This window comes from Macrotis lagotis, chromosome 1 (assembly GCF_037893015.1).
Source record: "Macrotis lagotis isolate mMagLag1 chromosome 1, bilby.v1.9.chrom.fasta, whole genome shotgun sequence".
Taxonomy (NCBI): domain Eukaryota; kingdom Metazoa; phylum Chordata; class Mammalia; order Peramelemorphia; family Peramelidae; genus Macrotis; species Macrotis lagotis.
Window position 1 is genome coordinate 222,064,264 of NC_133658.1, and position 18,154 is coordinate 222,082,417.

An 18,154-nucleotide genomic window follows, 5' to 3' on the forward strand; every position below is an offset into this window, starting at 1 on the left:
AAGTTGACCTGTGTTTTTAGTTACATTTAGTTAAATCTAATGTGGACTGATGATAGGAGAAAAAAATCTAATAATCCTTTCTCATAACTGTTCATTAGAGTAAATTGGTGGAAAATTAGAGGAAGGAAAACTGAACAGGAGAATATAGTATTAAGTGAGAATGGTGAAAAAGGAAGCCATTATGTGTAGAAGACCTAGTTATATTTTTGAAAAACTAGAGAGATGATTAAAAATTTTTGTTTAAGGGCCAGCCACTTTAACTGTTGTTTTCAAGCGTTTCTAGTTTATTTATGGAAACAGAATTGATCTTAAAATGTTTCAAGGAACAACATTACCTGCAAGTGTATAGATAATATCCACTAGTATCTGAGTATTTAAAAAAACCATCCCAAAGAAAATACTAATGAAATTTGTCTTCAAAGAAGCATCCTTTCAGCTGCAAGGGTCCTTGGAAATCATCTGTTTCAGCCCTGACTTATTCTAGAGCTTCCCTGGAGCTCACAGCTGCATTGCATCAGAGAGGAAAGAAAGGTGGGGTCATGGCCCACACATCCTGTCTGCTGAAGAGGATACTTTTAAGGGAAAGACTCCAAGGAAGACAGTCTTCCCTTGACAGATGCTATTCTTTGGACTTGTCTTGCTTCATCCCTTCTAAATTTAGTTTTCTAACATTTTAAGGCATCTTTTGTCTCAGTTCCAATCTTTGCTTCAAAGTTTCCTCTTTGATTGTTTTACTTCATTCAGGCTGCCCTCATGCTAAACAAAATTTCAGTGAACCTTTTACTTTTCCTTCCTTTTCCACTTAAGCTTTTGGGATTGTGTTGAGTGACTCAAATACCTGTAGGTAACATGAAATGAGTAAAAGGGCAGGGTCAGTTTCTAAGTACCATGATTTTCTACCTTTTCCTTCCCCCGTAGTTCTGCAAACGTTACTTGCTGTGGGTTCATACTCCCATGGATTCAGGGACCTCTAAGAACTTGAAAGATATGATCCTCTTCCAATGCTATATGACTCTGTTGGTTTTAAAGACATTTGATGGCCAACCCTTCAAATCTGACTTCACCTGCATCTGAGATCAAAACCCCATGGGTCTGGGTAGAAGAGTACACTTTTTAACTGTAATTTTGTCTTGTTGTATTTGGAGTCAGATGATTGACCCTACAAACCTTAGATATTAGCTAGGGGTTCAAGTAGGTCAATTTCCATTGTCTGCTGTAAAATATTAGAATTCTGTTGGGAGTATTGGGAATGAGGTCATGATGACATCAACCTCAGCCACAAGCCATGGACACAGAACTTTCATCCATTCATCCATTATCTTCTCCATATCTCTTACCATTTCTGTCAGAGCACTATGTTTGACTGTGTGAATGCATGTACATGTATCTTATATAATTTAATTTTCTTTTATTTTCTCTATTCTCTATTATTTTAAATAACATTTCTTGTTTTAGGTGAAGATTTTTTTAATGATGCCCTAAAACTTCTGTATAATCCACCAAATGGTATTGTAGTCTACCCAATACTCCTTTTTATAGATTCAATTTTGTGTATGAGGTTTTTAGGGTAAGCTGTTAGTTTCTTAAATGTCATGAATTGTAGGCTAGGACACGCAAGGAAAAAATGATCCTGGAATGGAATTTATGTTCCTCTCCAAGTTTAACTCATTTCTTATTCTTTTCTTCCTAGTTAACACATTTATCCATTATTTACTTCCTTGTCCTCATTTTTTCTTTTTTTTTTCTTTTTGGTTTCCAACAGAGTAACACCCCTTTCCTCACAGAATCTGATGATTCATCACGGTCAGATGCAGGAATATGTGCTCAAGCCCAAGTATTTTCCAGCCCAGAAAATGATTTCAGGAGAGCAGTCTACAGAAGGCTCATTACCTCTACGTTTGGGGCAGGATCATGTTGTATCACCTTTTCAGTGTGAGTACACTGCCAGAATTCCAAAATGAGAGAGTCAAGTTGTGGAAGGGTTTGATGGTTATGGCTCTGCTGTGTCATTCCAGAGTAAATGAAAAAGAAGTAAGAAAAAAAAATCTCAATTGAATTTTTATATTAAAAAAGCACCAGAAATTCAACATGATTTCCTATTCCAAGGCAAGGCAATTTCCTTGGAAGCCAGAAAATAACCCAATCTGACTCACCTTTAATGATATATGGCTATTTCTGTATGATGTCTCCATTTCTGAGAAATACTTTTTAGTGAGGAACAACTCTAAAATTGGGTCTACTTGTCTCTGGGACTAGCTTACATGGACAAAAGAGCTTCTTTAAGAAAATAGCCAAAATGTATTCCTGGATAAGGTCTAAAAATTCCCTGCATAACTCAGCAAGGTTTGCTTCTGATGAAATATGTCCCTGTCTTTAATATGTTAATTATCAGCACATTTTTGGTAAATTGAGGAAATGGTGTGCAGTTTTACCCAGTATTTGTAAAGAACTATTGTCTCAGTGCCCAACATGGTGAATATTCTACATTGTGGGAAGCTCCAGGACAAGCTCTGGCTCTGAGGGTGGAGAATGTGATGATTTGTGGTTTTGGTATTACCAAGTGTCTGCTGGCAGGCAGTGCAGAAAATGTTCCTTCAGAGAAATGGTAGACCATTCAACCAGGAGAGGCTGAGGTCTGCCTTCTAGTTTTAATAACTTCCTGATCTGCCCCAGGTTGACTGATTGCATGGACTATAAGTAATGAAAGAGAATGTTAACTGTAAGTTTGAAAGAAACTGTATTTCATCACTGAGAAAAACATGATTTGCAGAGATTTTCTTTTTACTACTATTTGGCACTTGGAAACTCTGAATTCATTTTGATTTATAATTTTTTTTGCGGGGGGGGGGGACAAGGGAAGGAGTATCCTCTAATGGGTATAAAATTATCTTCCCTCCATGTCTGGAAATTTAAAACTATTTATGTTGTTGTTGAGTAGTTTCAGTTCTGTTCTGATCTCTGTGACCCCTTTTGGGTTTTCTTGGCAAAGATACTGGAGTAGTTCTTAAGTTCATTTTACAGATGAGGAAACTGAGGCACACAGAGTTAAGTAGCTTGTCCAAGATGTATCTGTCCAAATTTGAACTCAGGTCCTCCTGTCTCCAGCTGCCATTTAGCTGCCCAGTTTAAAACTCTAGCAGTCAACATTTAGTTTGAGTCTATGTTTTATCTTTTGAAAAAAAAGATCCTTGGTGGACTAAATGAAAATTATTCTTGATTGGCTACCAGATGGAGAGTCTGGTGAGACTTGAATGTATGGGAAGGAAAAGAAAAAGATATTGGAAATCATGGAAATAGAAAGAAGGAGCTAGACTTAAAGTCTGTCATTTCTCTTCAGGAGGGATTGCTCTGAAATCATAATTTAAAATAATCCAAAATCCCTGTCTGAAGGGAAATAGTTATAAAGTACTACTTAGTTAAGTGTTTACCTTTAGTAGGCTCTATACAAATTAACTTCTTCTAGGAAATCTCTTAAATTACAATGTGGAATAATTCCATGACAAGTAACAATTGACCTGATGAAGATAAGACTACTGAGTTATACCAATGCATTACAATGGGTTGTGAACAATTATAGTTTCTAGAAATTTCCATGTTCTGTCAACTTTATCAGTTAACTTTGAGTATTTTTCAATACTGGAATCAAAGGGTAGTTTAAGCAAGCCTGGATATGAAAAAAATTAGAAGTAATTATGGATAACCTTTAATGTCTAGTGTATGCCTATTATCTAATCTTCCATGATATGTTAAGTATAAAGAAATTTCCAAGGATCGGGAGGCCTTGACCATGACAGTACATTATTGATGAAGAATTTAATCTGAATAGCAATTCAGGATATAATTATAGGAACAACTCACTAATAAAAATATTATATTTATTCAATCAAAATACTTTCTGTTTTCCTTGTCTTATTCAGCAAATAACATCTATTGGTCAGGTGAGAGAGATGGGAAAAAAAAAACTAGTTTAAAGAAAGTATGGCAAAAGATCCAAATCAGCAAAATCATTTTATATTCATTTAAGGATAAAAATGGAAGGAAGACAACAAAGAAAAGAAAAAAGTGGAAAAGACTTAAAAATTGCTGTTACAAGCTATATTTTTACCACCAGGGCCTGTTGACCTATTAACTTTGGCTTTACATCATTGTCTCAAATAGACTTTTAGAGGCATTTAGGTTATAGTAGATAGAATGCTAAACTAGGACTCAGAAAGAACTAATTTCAGCTTTTGCTTCAGATAAGTTATTTACTATATGGACCTGGGCAACTCACTTAACCTTTCTTTGGGCTCCAGTTTTCTCATCTGTAGAATGAATTAAAAAATAGCACCCATTTTATAGGATTTTTTAAAAGATCAAATGATTCAATGTATGATAAGCACTGCATACTTTAAAGCATTTTAGCTATTTTTATTATCTAGAGAGGGGCAGGAAGAGAGAGAGAGAACATACAAGTGCAAGCAAGCTTTGTGATGGAGGATACTTAGTTGTGATGAGGGACTGATGAGTTATCTGCAGAAGAGGAAGATAAAGTTGTGGGGGAAAAATATCTCAGACTACTTTCACATATTCATATTTTAGCATATATAGGAATATATATATTATATGTGTATAGCAATTACGGTATTGATAGAGAACAGACTTTTAAGCCACTATTCTACAATAGAGCACATCTTGCCCATTTTACAATTGATTGAAAAGTGGATAGAGAATATGAATTGATATTTTCTTCTCCTTGATTGATTATGAAAAGCTTTTGATTCAGTAGAATAAAATGCCACCAACAATATATCTCCTATTTACATATAAAAATCATTTGAGGTTTCTTGAAAGAAATAGCAATTACCTTCTGCTAAAAAAATTACATGAAGCATTAGAGACTGAGATGTACTTGCCAAAGGTACTTATCCCTGTGATGAAAGATATCCAATTTGAAGATGGTCTCAGTTGATGATAGATGATCCACATGTTCCATAATGTCTGACATTGTGCTGGTTACATCAGGCTGTGGAAAATTACAAAACTTCTTGAAAGAGCTCTGTAATTCTTTGATAATATTTGGCTTGACCATTCATGAAGAAAAGACTTGGTGGATGAAAATTGTCTTTTATACAGATCATGCCATATATTTATGATAGGGAGGGACATATATGCAGAGAGTCAGCAAGCTGACCCAGAGTTGAACAGAAGGATGAGAATAAGATAGATAAGGAAGTTAGAAGACTCTTTTAGTATCCCAAACTTCCTGTGGAATCAGAGACCCATCTTTTAATACTACAATTCTGGTGTTTTTGTATGCCATTGAAATAATACATTACAATAGTCTCTGAAAAATTAAAATTAAATGTCACATGGAAGACAATGAAGAGGGATTTAGTGAGTATGAACATATATATATATATATATATATATATATGAAACTTGTAATCAGTGCCTTCAAATACTTGTAGTCAGTGCTTTCAAAGAACTTGAAACTAGATGTTTCCTCATCACTGACTGAACACATGCATATAATATAATACTGTTGACAAAAGTGACAGTTTTGGAAAATCTTGAGAAGACTTGAATGAATTGATGCAAAGTGAAAGAAACAAAATGGGAGAAAAATTTATACATTAGCACCAGTGTCAGTTTATGGCTTCCCAAATTTTTCCAAATTATATTTGTCATGACTTGTTCCATAATACATTCACATACTAGTAAAGTTTATTCAGCTATTTCTCAATAGTGGATACTCACTTTCTTTGAAATTCTTTCCTATTACAAAAAAGTTCTACTTTAAATATTTTTGTATTGATGAGAACTATATTCTTGTCTTTGATCTCATTTGGAAGAGGGATAGGCATGAGGGGTATGGTATGCCTAGTAATGGTATTTACTGTGCAGAGAGTTTTTCTTGTTCAATGATTTTTAAAGTATAATTTTAAATTACCTAAACTTTTTTTTAAAGTTGGTATCAATGATTATAGATGGGCAACAGGATAAGGGTTTACTACAATTACAAGGAGAGTTATATACAACTGCTTATTGATGAAAGAGGGCAAGTTGTAATTGGGAAACTGGTTAGTCCAGTTTGGCTGGAGCATAGTGTATATGAAGGTGAGGATGATGATACGATGCCATAAGTTGGTTGAAACTAGATTTTAGAAGTCTTTGATTGCCAGCCTAAAGAGTTCATATTTTGGTTGTTAATCATTGGGTTGGCAAGATTCATTATCAGTAGAATGATATGATCATACTTATGCATTAGAAAGTTAGTACTTTGAAGGAAGAATTGAAATGGGGAATGACTAGGAGGTTTTTTTTTTAGTTTATTTATTTATTTGTTTGTTTGTTTGCTTATTTATTTATTCATTCATTGATTCATTCATTTATTTATTTATTGGAAGGCAAATGGGGTTAAGTGGCTTGCCCAAGGCCACACAGCTAGGTAATTATTAAGTGTCTGAGACCGGATTTGAACCCAGGTACTCCTGACTCCAAGGCCCGTGCTTTATCCACTACACCACCTAGATGCCCCAGTTTTATTTATTTAAGGCAATGGGGTTATGTGACTTCCCAAAGGTCACACAGCTAGGCAATTATGAAGTATCTGGGATCATATTTGAACTCAGGTCCTCCTGACTCCAGGGCTGGTGCTTTATTCACTGCACCACTTAGCTGCCCCATGACTTTTTAATGTGATCCAGTCACTGGTCAGTTTTTACAAAGATGTTACATAAAAAATATTAAAGATATTGTTTTACAATCTGAATATAGATAATGCTTAAGCATTTTATTCATTTTTTTGCCACAAAGTCTCACTTAATTTTGTAGCCCTCTGCTGCCACATTGATAATACTTAATCATAAGACTAACCATTATTATTCTTTTTCTTAACAAATTTCAATGGCTCCTTATTGCTTAGCATAAATGCAAACTCTTCTGTTTGGCACATAAAACCCTTTATAGTCAGCCTCCAACTTGTTTTTCCAGAATGATTTCACATTACATCCTCTTAAACATTCAGCATTCCAGCCAAGCTGGCATTCTTTGTGTTCTCAGTAGGCAGTATTCCAGCCCCTTAAGCTCTGCGCATTTGCTTAAGATATTCCCCCAAAGATGGAATCCTCTACCTCATCACATTCTCCTTTGAAATTCTCTGCCTTTCTCCTAGGCTCAGCTCAGATGCTGTATCCTATTCAAGACTTTTTCTGGCTTCCCAAATGTTAGTGCTCCTCCCCACCAAGTTGTCTCATATATACTGGGAAAAGTATATATGGTAAGTCTTTGTGTATGTATGTATATACAAACATAAATGCATACATGCATATATGTTAAATATGTTGTTATATATACATGTATAAGTACTTATATATAGACATACATTTTATATCTATCAATATCTCTCTTCATTCATCCATACATCTATCTACCTATTTTGTCTTCGTATTGTTCCTTTAGTAGTATGTAAGGTGTTTGAGGATATGAACTATTTTTGTTATTATTTTTGTATCCTCAGTGTTTAACTCATTACCTGATCTCTAGAAATGCTTAATAATGCTTATTGAATGAATGATTAGTGAAGTATTGAAATATTTAAATTTTACTTTTTTCCTTTAGAGTACGAGATACATTTCTAGATTTCAAGTAAATTGATGCAATCAATGGTTGGATCCAGATATTTCCATAGTTCCATTTCACTCCTATTTCTAATAAGGTGAACCAGTTCTTTCCTTCTGTCTGCTTGCAGGATTTTCTCTTTTATCTGATAGTTCTGGAATTTGGCCATAACATTCCTTGGTGTTTTCATTTTAGGATCTCTTTCTGAAGGGAATTGATGTATTCTTTCAATAACTATTTTGCCCTCTGGTTCCATGATATCAGGGTAATTTTCCATCACTAGATCCTGTAATATTAAGTCCAGGTTTTTTTCTCTTCAATGTTTTCAGGAAGTCCAATAATTCTCAGGTTGCCCCTCCTCGATGTATTCTTGAGGTCAGTGGTTTTGCTGATGAGGTATTTTACATTTTCTTCTATTTTTTTCTATTTTTTGATTTTGTTTAACAAGTTCTTGCTGTCTCATGAAGTCATTAGTTTCTACAGACTCCATTCTTTTTTTTAGAGAGTTTTCTTCATTTACCTTTTGCAACTCCTTTTCCAATTGGTCAGTTCTACTTTTGAAAGAGCTTTCCATTTGACCCTTTGAGGTTTTAAGAGAATTATTTTCTTTCTGCATTTGTCCAATTGAGGATCTGAGAGAATTATTCTCATTTTGTATTTGTCCAATTGATGATCTGAGAGATTTATTCTCATTTTGTGTTTGTCCAATTGAGGATCTGAGAGGTTTATTTTCTCATTTTGTATTTGACCAATTGAGGATCTGAGAGAATTCTCATTTTGTATTTGTCCAATTTTATTTTCCAATGCTTTGTTTTCTTGTTGCAAGGTGTTAATTGTCTCTCCCAAATTTTCCAATTGATTTTCAAACTCTTTCCTGATTTCTTCAAGGAAGTCTTTCTGTGCTGGAGACCAGATCATATTCTCCTCAAAAGTTCTAGGTCTCTTTGAGTTAGGGTCTTTTCCTTCCAAGAACTTTTCTATGGATCCACCTTTCTGCTGACCTTTCTTCATTTTGCTAAGACCTTGAGTTGGGGAGGGGCTGGTTCACAGAGGTTTGGTGTTGGGATTCCTAGAGGCTTTACTCACTGAGTGCAATTTCTCCATCTGGCCAGTAGGAGGTGCTGGTTGCCTTCTCTGGAGTGTCTGTGACCTTGATTGAGGCCTACTCCTTTAGCCTGGAGGGAGTGATTGAAGCTTTTATCTTCAGCTGATGGTGGGCTTTTTCCTGGGGTGAGGTTATCCCTCTCCCTATTGTCAGCTGAGCTAGTTCTTTTGCTCACACACCTGTGCCTGGGGCAGAATTAGTCTGTGATTGTGTTTGTTCTGGGTAGAGGCCTCAGCCAATGGAGGTGTGGACTCAGAGTTCCTCATACCAGAGGAGCCCAGGGATAGTGTCCGCAGCTCTCCTGCACCAGACCTCTCCCACCAGCCCTGTAGGCAAGCTCCAGAGGGTCAGTGCCAACACCAATGTCTCTGCTCCCTGGTTGACGCAAGCCCGCCCCCCCGTGGTCAACCAGGCTCTAGCCCCACTCACTAAGCAGGTGTGGCTCTTGGGTCCACAGACTCCTGGGCTCCAGCCCCACTGCTAATCAGGCTGCTCTGGGGCTGCTCTGCCCTCTGTGCTGGACTCATCCATGGCTGCGGAATACAAATCCTGAGGTAGATGTTCTTTCTCCTGGCTTTTCTTTCTGGGGTTTGTGGATTAGATTTCTGTTAAGAGCTTTGTTTCATATCATAGATGGGGAAAGATCAGGAGACTTTAGAACTGTGCCTGTCTTTGCTCCACCATCTTGGCCAGAAGTGAGCCAGTTCTTTCCTAAGTGGTTTTTGTGCCTACTCTTTGGATCCAACAGGAGAGAGTTTGAGAATCACTATTATAGAGAAATAAGATATGCTCTTAGTGGTATCTTCCCTTAAAAAACCCCAAATAAAACAATTTGAAGTATTTGTGATAAATCCTTCAGTCACTTTTGTTTTTAAAACATTGGCCTAGTCTATGGCAGATAAAGTTGTATTTTAGAAGGCTATAAAGATAATAAGTTTCTTATCTTCATTATCCTTTGTTTTGGTGAATTGCCACAAATTTCCCACCCATCCTGTTCAAACTTATTTCATGCCAGTGGGGAAAATAGTGAAATGATTTAGGTTGAAGCATTATCACAGAGATGTAATCCTCACCTCATACTTCAAGAATGCTGGCAGTCATACAAATAGAGACCGAGTAACAAACTATATGAGGGTATAAGAAGGACAAAAATGATCTTTGGAGACATGTGAACTAAATCCGTAACTATGGAAAGCTGGAGGGCTAAATAGCACATTTTAGTATAAAAGATAATAATACTATTCTTGGTACATGTGGAAGCCTTATTAGGACCACAATTTTATTTTAAAAATTTATTAAGAAAGAATTATTTCTCCAGTTTAAATCAATTAGTACATAAATTTCCAGTAATCCTTTTTTGCCCTTTTAAAAAATCTAACCACTTTCTGACAGAAAATAGAGTAAAAGTGTAAGAGGAGCTTTTAGATGAGAGAAAATAGATTAAAGCTGATAACTAGATTTAGAGTTGGAGACTTTGACTTGATTATTCAATCAGTGGTTTGAAAAGTGATTTTTCTTTTTTTAATTAATTTTTTTCATCCATATGTAATTAGATATTTTTAAGTTACAAAATTTCCTTCCACCCTCCTTTCCTATCTCCCTCCTCTCAATGATGAACAGTTGTATATACATATTTTTGATAAACATGTTTACAGATTAGGCATTTTTAGTATGAGGAATTAGGATTAAGGGTAAGAGATACTTTTTATAAAGTATTCAGCAGATTCTGAAGGGGTTTTGTTTTTGTTTTTGTTTTCTTTTCTTCCTCTGGATGTGGATAAACATGGTCCATAGCTGGTTGTCCTAGCTCTCTGAACTAATGAGAGGAGCTGCTTCCATCAAGGTTGATCATCTCAAAACGTTGTTAATGTGTATATTGTTCTTTTGGTTCTACTCGGTTCACTCAGCATCAGATCCTGTAACTCATTCCGTGCTTCTCTAGAGTCTGACCATTTATGGTTTCTTATAGATCAATAATATTCCATAGTATTCATGTACCATAACTTGTTTAGTTATTCCCCAATTGATGGGCATCCCCTCAATTTCCATTTTTTTGCCACTACAAAAAGAGCTGCTATGAATATGTTGGAAGTGTGTAACTTTTCCTATTTTTTTATGATTTCTTCTGGATATAGGCCTAGATTTGGAATTTCTGGGTCAAAGGGAATGAACATTTTTATTGTTCTTAAGTGATTTTTCAAGGATGAACCAACATTTTAAAGGAGCACTGTTCTATTAGAACACTATTAAATGAACTTCTACCTTAAGCTCTGTAACTATGTTCTATTATGATATATTGTAAATAATTAACATTCATTTAGCACTTCAAAGTTTGAAGAGCTAGTTAACAATTTACATTTATATATTTTATATATTTGCCAGACAGTGTGCTACTTTACAATTATTAATTCATTTGATCCTCATGATGATCATGATGATGATGTTTGTACTTTGTTCTCAAAGAGGACCATGACATCAGGGACATGATATGCCCATGAATTGGATTTGAGTGAGAGGGTGCTGTGCTAAGTCACCAGCTTCACTTTCTCCTCTGGAGCCATCTGGGTCCAGTGGATACATATGAATCAGGGTGACTGGAGATGGCCCTGGATGTGAGGCAATCAGGGTTAAATGACTTACTCAGGGTCACCCAAGTAATAGGTTTCTGAGCTGGATTTGAACTTGGGTCTTTCTGACTCTAGACCTGGTGTTCTATCCACTGTACCACCTAGCTGAATTTATTGTGAATTTTTTATTTTTTGTTGTTTAGCAGTATTATAGATTGCAATTCTTAAATAGTTTATGTTAAAGCCATTTCCAAAGATATGAGACTAATGTTTGTCTGAAAATTTTTTTCTCTGTAAGAAGGAAAAGACATAGATTGGAATAGCTTTAATAAATAAGATGGTTACAGTTGTGCTCACAACACCAAATATATTACCTTTTACATGTAAGCACTTAACAAATACTTACTGATTAACTAAAGATGACTGTTACCAGGAAGAATTAAATAAATAAGGAAACAACAGTATATATTATCATTGAAAGGAGAGAATTAAAGAAATTAAAGGAAAACTTATAACCAGATCTAGGGGAGAAAATAGTGTTTAGCATCCTTTCATGGTTTCATTCCTCTCAGGCTAAATCTCTATACTTTTTCCACTCTACAGACACCTCTTTAGCCTTAGAAGTTCATTTCACCACTGAATTTTGCACATTGGAAGTATCTTATAACCTTGTGGCCTCTTCCTATGACTGTCAGGTTCTTCCTATAAACTCTATATTAAGCATGTTCAGGCCAGTTATGTCTTTCTTCCTCTCCAGGTTTGTGTTAACTGGCTCTCCTCACTTTCTCTATCATATCTCCAGGGAGCAGCTAGATGGTGCAGTGGCTAGAGCACTGACCCTAGTGTCAGGAGGACCTGAGTCCAAATGTATGGCATCAGACACTTTGTAACTATATCACTGTGGACAAGTCACTTAACCCTGATTGCCTTAAAAAAATTGAGTACAAAGTCCTGAATCATTTGGAGAAGAATATACTCTCTCCCCATTTTTAGCTCCCTCTTATTTGTTGTCTTTTTGGTTATATTTATTATAGTCCAAGTGCTTAGCACAGTATCTGGTCCATAGTAAGTGCATAATAAATGATTGTTGACTTGGCATTTGGGTACATTAGGTTGTTAGTCTGAACCATGTCCTTTGTTGCTGCTGAATTCTCATTTAGTTTTCACCAGACTAAACTGTGAAATCATGGTCTGGTTAGCATTGCCTTACCATCATGCCCACAGTGACCAAAGGAAAGGTCCTCTGGGCCTTACCATTGGCCTTATTGCTTTGGCCTTGAAAAGTTTTTTTTTTCCCCCAAACCAACATTCATCTCATACTTTTGGAAATAGCTTTCATATAAACTATTTAAAATTGAAATCTATAGTATTGCTGAAAACAAAAAATTTAAAATTCACAATAAAGTCAAAGATAGGTGCAGGACCTAGACATGCACCCTAAAGATCCTTTTACCTTTCCATTTTCTTTGTTGTTGAAGCCAATCTACTCTCTCTTCAGTTAGAAACTCTATCTATATTTCTATCTATCTTTATCAGTCAATTAGGTCAATAAACATTTATGTTTATGAACATTAGCTCAGGCTGCTTGAGGTCAGTGAGCAAAAGCAGTACTTCATAGAAGAAACTTCTATGTGAACATTTTACTAAGGATATCCTGGTGATGAAAGGGTAGAAGCTTTATGACCACTTTTTTGTTTAATTATCAAATATATATTTTTTTCTCCTTCCTACCACTGACCCTCAATGGAAAAAAAAAGAAAATGAAAACAAAATCCTTGTAACAAATAGGTATACAAAACAAATTCCCATTATTATCTATGTCTAAAAATGTGTATCTTATTCTGCCTTGTAGTGTTTTACCTCTTTGAAGCTGTCTGGAATAATAGGAGGCACATGATAGGGCTTTCTAAATCATAGGATCATATAATTAATGCTCAAAGGGATCTTAGAAGCCAACTGTAGTATAATTAACTTATTTTGTTAAGAACTGGAGTAAGTCACTTGCCCAAGATCTTACCAAAAGAATAACCAAATGCTTACCAAAAGAATTTTACCTTGCCTTTGTGGTCAGTAAAAAGCCAATGAAAATTTATGAGCAGAGGAATGATGTGACATCCTTAACCATTAGGTTAAGACACAGAATCAGCATTCTAACCCAAACATATAACTAAATTCATGGCAGAAAGACAGGAGACAAAATACTGACAAAATACATTTTTAGACTCGTGGTCATTGTTTTAGATGTTTTTCTATATTGCTGTTTTTATAAGTAACAAGGTGGGGCTCTAACAGGTGAGGGGAAAATGTCTTATCTATAACCTTGACTATAAAGAAGAAAGAAGTCAGTGAGATATAGTTAAAAAACAAAATGAAAGAAACATCAGGAAGATATGTTCGAAATTGTAGCATTACTTATCCAAAATCAAGGTTGGATTCAAAAACCTTAGGGATATAGACTGGGTTCAAATGTTTCAATTTGGGGGCTTTTTGTTTTTAATATTTTTTATTAATGATCTTAATGAATGAATTGAATATATTTGATAAATGTGCAGATAACTAGTAGAGTTAATGCTCACTTTAGGTGGACATAAAATTTAAAAACCACTTTATTGATAGTTTACATCTAAATATCACTTTATAATTACGCAATTACTTATTAAATTCCTACTGTTCAACATATTATATTAGGTTTAGGGTAAGAACAAAATTAAGGTAAAACCTAATCCCTACTTTCATGCATCTTAAAATCTATTAGATAAATTACATATAAAATATACAATATTATATCCTAAGGCATGAGTTGTAAATAATATATCAAGCAATGCTGTTATTGATATATATTTGATGGAAGGCATGGAGAAAATGACATTTGATTTGGACCTTAAAGGATGTTTGTTGTTGTTATTGTTTGTCCTTCATTTTTTTTTCTTTTTTTGGCAAGGCAATGGGGTTAAGTGGCTTGCCCAAGGCCGAACATCTAAGGTAGTTATGAAGTGTCTGAGGCCGGATTTAGACTCAGGTACTCCTGACTCCTGACTTTTTTACTTTGTGTAGGTCTCTACAAAGACAGTTCTATCAGTATGAAAGACCATATATGTTCCTTTGGTGATGTGGAAGACCTCATGTGAGGGAAGCAAAATTTCTTGACTATTGACTTTATGAGTCCTTGTATTTTGCATTTTTCATCTGATTGAATTTAAGATATTATTAGCCTCTTAAATTCACCATATTGTATTTAATATATTATTTATTTGAATGTGTTCATGGAATCTGAGAGTCCATTTCTCTTTTTGTGGAAACCTAGACATAAATTAAATTCTGGTGTACCCCAGGTAAGTCCTTGTTGGGAAATTGAGTCAGAAAAATGTTTAGTCAAGTTTCCTTAAGATTGAGCCTGGTTCATTCGACCTAGAACTTACTTTCTGAATCAAGAGTTACGTCAGTATTTATGCACTTATCATAGCCCCATCCAAGGGGAAAAACTGTCTAATTGTATCTCTTCCATAACTAGCAGAGCATTTTAGACATAGTTGATATTTATTCATGTTTAGTGAATTAACTTAGCTGATATATATTATTTCAGAACTTTTTTTTTATTGAGGTAAGCATAAAATCTCAACAACGTGCTTGTATTTGAAACAATTTTCCAATGCAAGTCTTTAAAAATAAACATTATCCTTTTAAATTAAAACCCCAGCAGTTTAGCTTAAATGTCAATAAATGCACACAAACTATGCTTTTAAGCAATAATTTTACCCTAAAATTTCCTGACTTCTGCCTGTAGATTCCAAGAAGAAAATAACTCATCTTTTTCATGAGCTAAGATAAACAATGAGAGATTATTATTATTATTGTTCTAAATGAGTGGTACAATGAAATTAAAAACAAAGCAGAACTACTAGATTTTGCTTATGGTTTAAAACATGTCTTTCAGTTCTTAAGTAGCCAAGGAAAAGGAAAGCTGATAGTTATGATTCATTCTGTTTATGGCCTCCAGACGTCCTGTGTGGTATAAAATGTTCTTTCCTAAGGAGGGCTTGACCACACTAAGCACTTCCACCCTTTGCTTTTTAATGGACAGTGCTGAATGGATACAGGTGCACCTCCTGATTTCAGCATTCAGCTTGAATTGAATCCAGCAGAAACTATGTCTCTTCCACCCACTCAGATAGTAGAAATTCCTTGAGTTGATTTTGTGAAGTTTAAGCATCTGTTTTATTTCTGAAATGTTACAGAACATGATTTTTATCATCCTAATTATGAAGTCTTTTTAAATTATGTAAAGAGTTCTTCATTATTTCAGAAGTGATAAACATTCTGATAGCCCTATTCAGAGTAAAAGAATAATATTTTGGATTTAATAATAATGGTCCTCATAATTATTATTATTTTTTTTTGTGATTACTGAGCCAGTAAATTAAAAGTGAGAAATTGAATTTTCTTTTTCTGGGGACGGGGGAGGATTTGTATTTTCCTTGTTCAAATGTATTTGTTTTCTTTTTCTTTTTCTTCATACTTGTTTTCATCATCCCCACATTTTAATTTAGTTCTTAGTAGCCCAAGTTGATCAATTCCAGTCATTTTTCATTACTTACAATATTAGATTAAGTTAGTTGAAAGAATCATGTATTTTAATAAAAATATTTTAGAGGAATTTAGCTTCAAATTCTTCTTTGTTTTTGAAATATGAAATGTTTTATTTTTCACTAATTTCCATAACTTGTTCCTGATTAAAACACAACTCTGATTCGCTAAACATAATACTTTACATGACACAGTCATTGATAATGCCTAAAGGTATGATTTTCAAATGAAGCTTCATATTCTGTTTTTGTTTTTCCCTTTGAATGTGGATGGTATTATCCTTAACAGGTCTCCCAGTGTTGACCTTGATCGTTGAACTGCTGAGAGAAGCTACAGCCATCATAGTTGATCAACTCACAATATGGCTATTAATATAAACAATATTCTTTTGTATCTGCTCCCTCCACTCAGTATCAGTTCAATTAATTCTGTTCTTGCTTCTCTGAAGTCTACTATCGACTTCTTATAAAACAATAGTATTCCATAACATTCATATACCATAACTTGTTCCATCATTCCCCAATTGATGGGCATCCCCTCAATTTCTAAATCTTTGCTACAACAAAAGAACTACTATAAATATTTTTGAACATATGAGACTTTTCCAATTTTAATGACTTCTTTTACATATAAACCTAATATTATAGTTATGGTATGATCAGTTTTGTGGCCTTTTAGGCATAGTTCCAGAAGGGCTGGATCAGTTCACAACTCCACCAACTGGGCACTAAGATCTATTTTTCCCAGTATTGATCATTTTCCAATTTTGGCATCTTAGTAGCATCATATTCTTAATAAAACTGTCCAGCATTGTTTGAATTTGACTTGTGTTGTTATGGACAGCTAGGTAGTGCAGTAGGTACAGTTTTATTCAGGAGGACCTGGGTTCAGTTTAGCCTTAGTCATTTATTAATTGTATGACTTTGGGCAAGTTTTCATATTCCTTTTTTGGGACCATGTTTGTTTATTATTATAGTTTCATTTGGAGGTTTTTTTTTAATTTTTTTAACATTATTTTAGTCATTATGTTTTATTTCCCTGGCTCTTCTTATTTTACTTTGCATCAGTTTATATATCTTCCTGTATTTCTCTGTATTAATCAAATTAATTTTTTATGGCACAGTAATATTCCATTGCACATTGATGTACCATAATTTACTTAATCATTACCCAATCATAGTGATCTGCTTTGTTTCCAGTTATTTTCCACTTCAAAAAAGTTAATATGTTTACCATAGTGGCTGTCAAATAATAATAATAATAATAATAATAATAATAATAATAATAATAATAATAATAATAATGATAATAATAATAGATAACTAACAAGCACTTATTGTTAATAGTATATCAATAGGGCCTTTTTTCTTGTTTATTAACCTCCTTGGTGTGCACGATGAGCAGATGGGTCATTTGTCATTGACCTCCTTGGGGTTTATTATGAGCAGTTATGAATATTTTAGTCACTTTTTCAGCATTATACAAATTGTTTTCTAGGGTACTGGACCTAATTCACAGCTCAAACAAAAATGTCAGTGTGCCCATTTTTTTACAATTGCTCCAATATTGACTATATTTTTGTCATCTTTGACTCTTTTTCTGTGCCTTTCTTTGTATCTTCTGAGGTTAACTTAGTCAATGGCACTTGGTAAAAGCTTAAATAAATGCTCTTTGATTAATTTTCCAGGTGTAAGTAGAAAATTCAGAGTTTTTTGATTTGCATTTCTTTCGTTATTAGTGAATTTGTTTAATATTGTATATAGTTGTTTATAGTTTGCAATTTTTTGAGAATTTTTTGTTCATATCCTTTGAGCACAGAGAAAATAAATTTTTGTAGCCCTTGACTAGCTATGCAATTGAATAACTTATTATTTTAACTTTGTTCTGTGTGATTTATTTTCTTTTGGGACAAATTGTTGATAGGGTAGAGTGAAGTGTTAAAAGTACTTGCAGAGTACTAAATTGTGTCATCAGTATTTAACCTCTAAAGGATTGTGATGGCTCAAGAGTTATTTTATAGCCTGAAATAGCTCCTCAGAAGCCTCTAGGTATTCTATCAGTCCAATTAGATGAATAAGAAGCTGAATGATTAAGGATTTCAAATTGTGAGGGAGGGTGGCAAGCCATGTCAACCTACAGCATAATTTGGAAATAGTGAGACTTGTCTTTGGTGAACCCAACCTTTCTGGCTTCTTTTCTTCAGTTAACAATCTCTCTTCCTTTTTCTCTCCATAAGGCAGTCAGTGTTCTCATTCTATCTGGGTTCATTTGTAAAATGAAGGGGTTGTAATAAGTG

At 34.4% G+C, this 18,154-nt stretch overlaps 1 protein-coding gene across 1 annotated transcript in view; it reads left to right on the top strand.

Annotated features, from left to right (window-relative positions):
- The window catches only part of LTBP1 (latent transforming growth factor beta binding protein 1), a 490,138-nt gene that overhangs the window by 177,494 nt on the left and 294,490 nt on the right, over positions 1–18,154 (top strand). Inside the window, exon 4 of the mRNA XM_074209684.1 lies at positions 1,763–1,932. Coding sequence (XP_074065785.1) covers positions 1,763–1,932 — 170 coding nt within the window. The remainder of the gene's footprint in view (positions 1–1,762; positions 1,933–18,154) is intronic.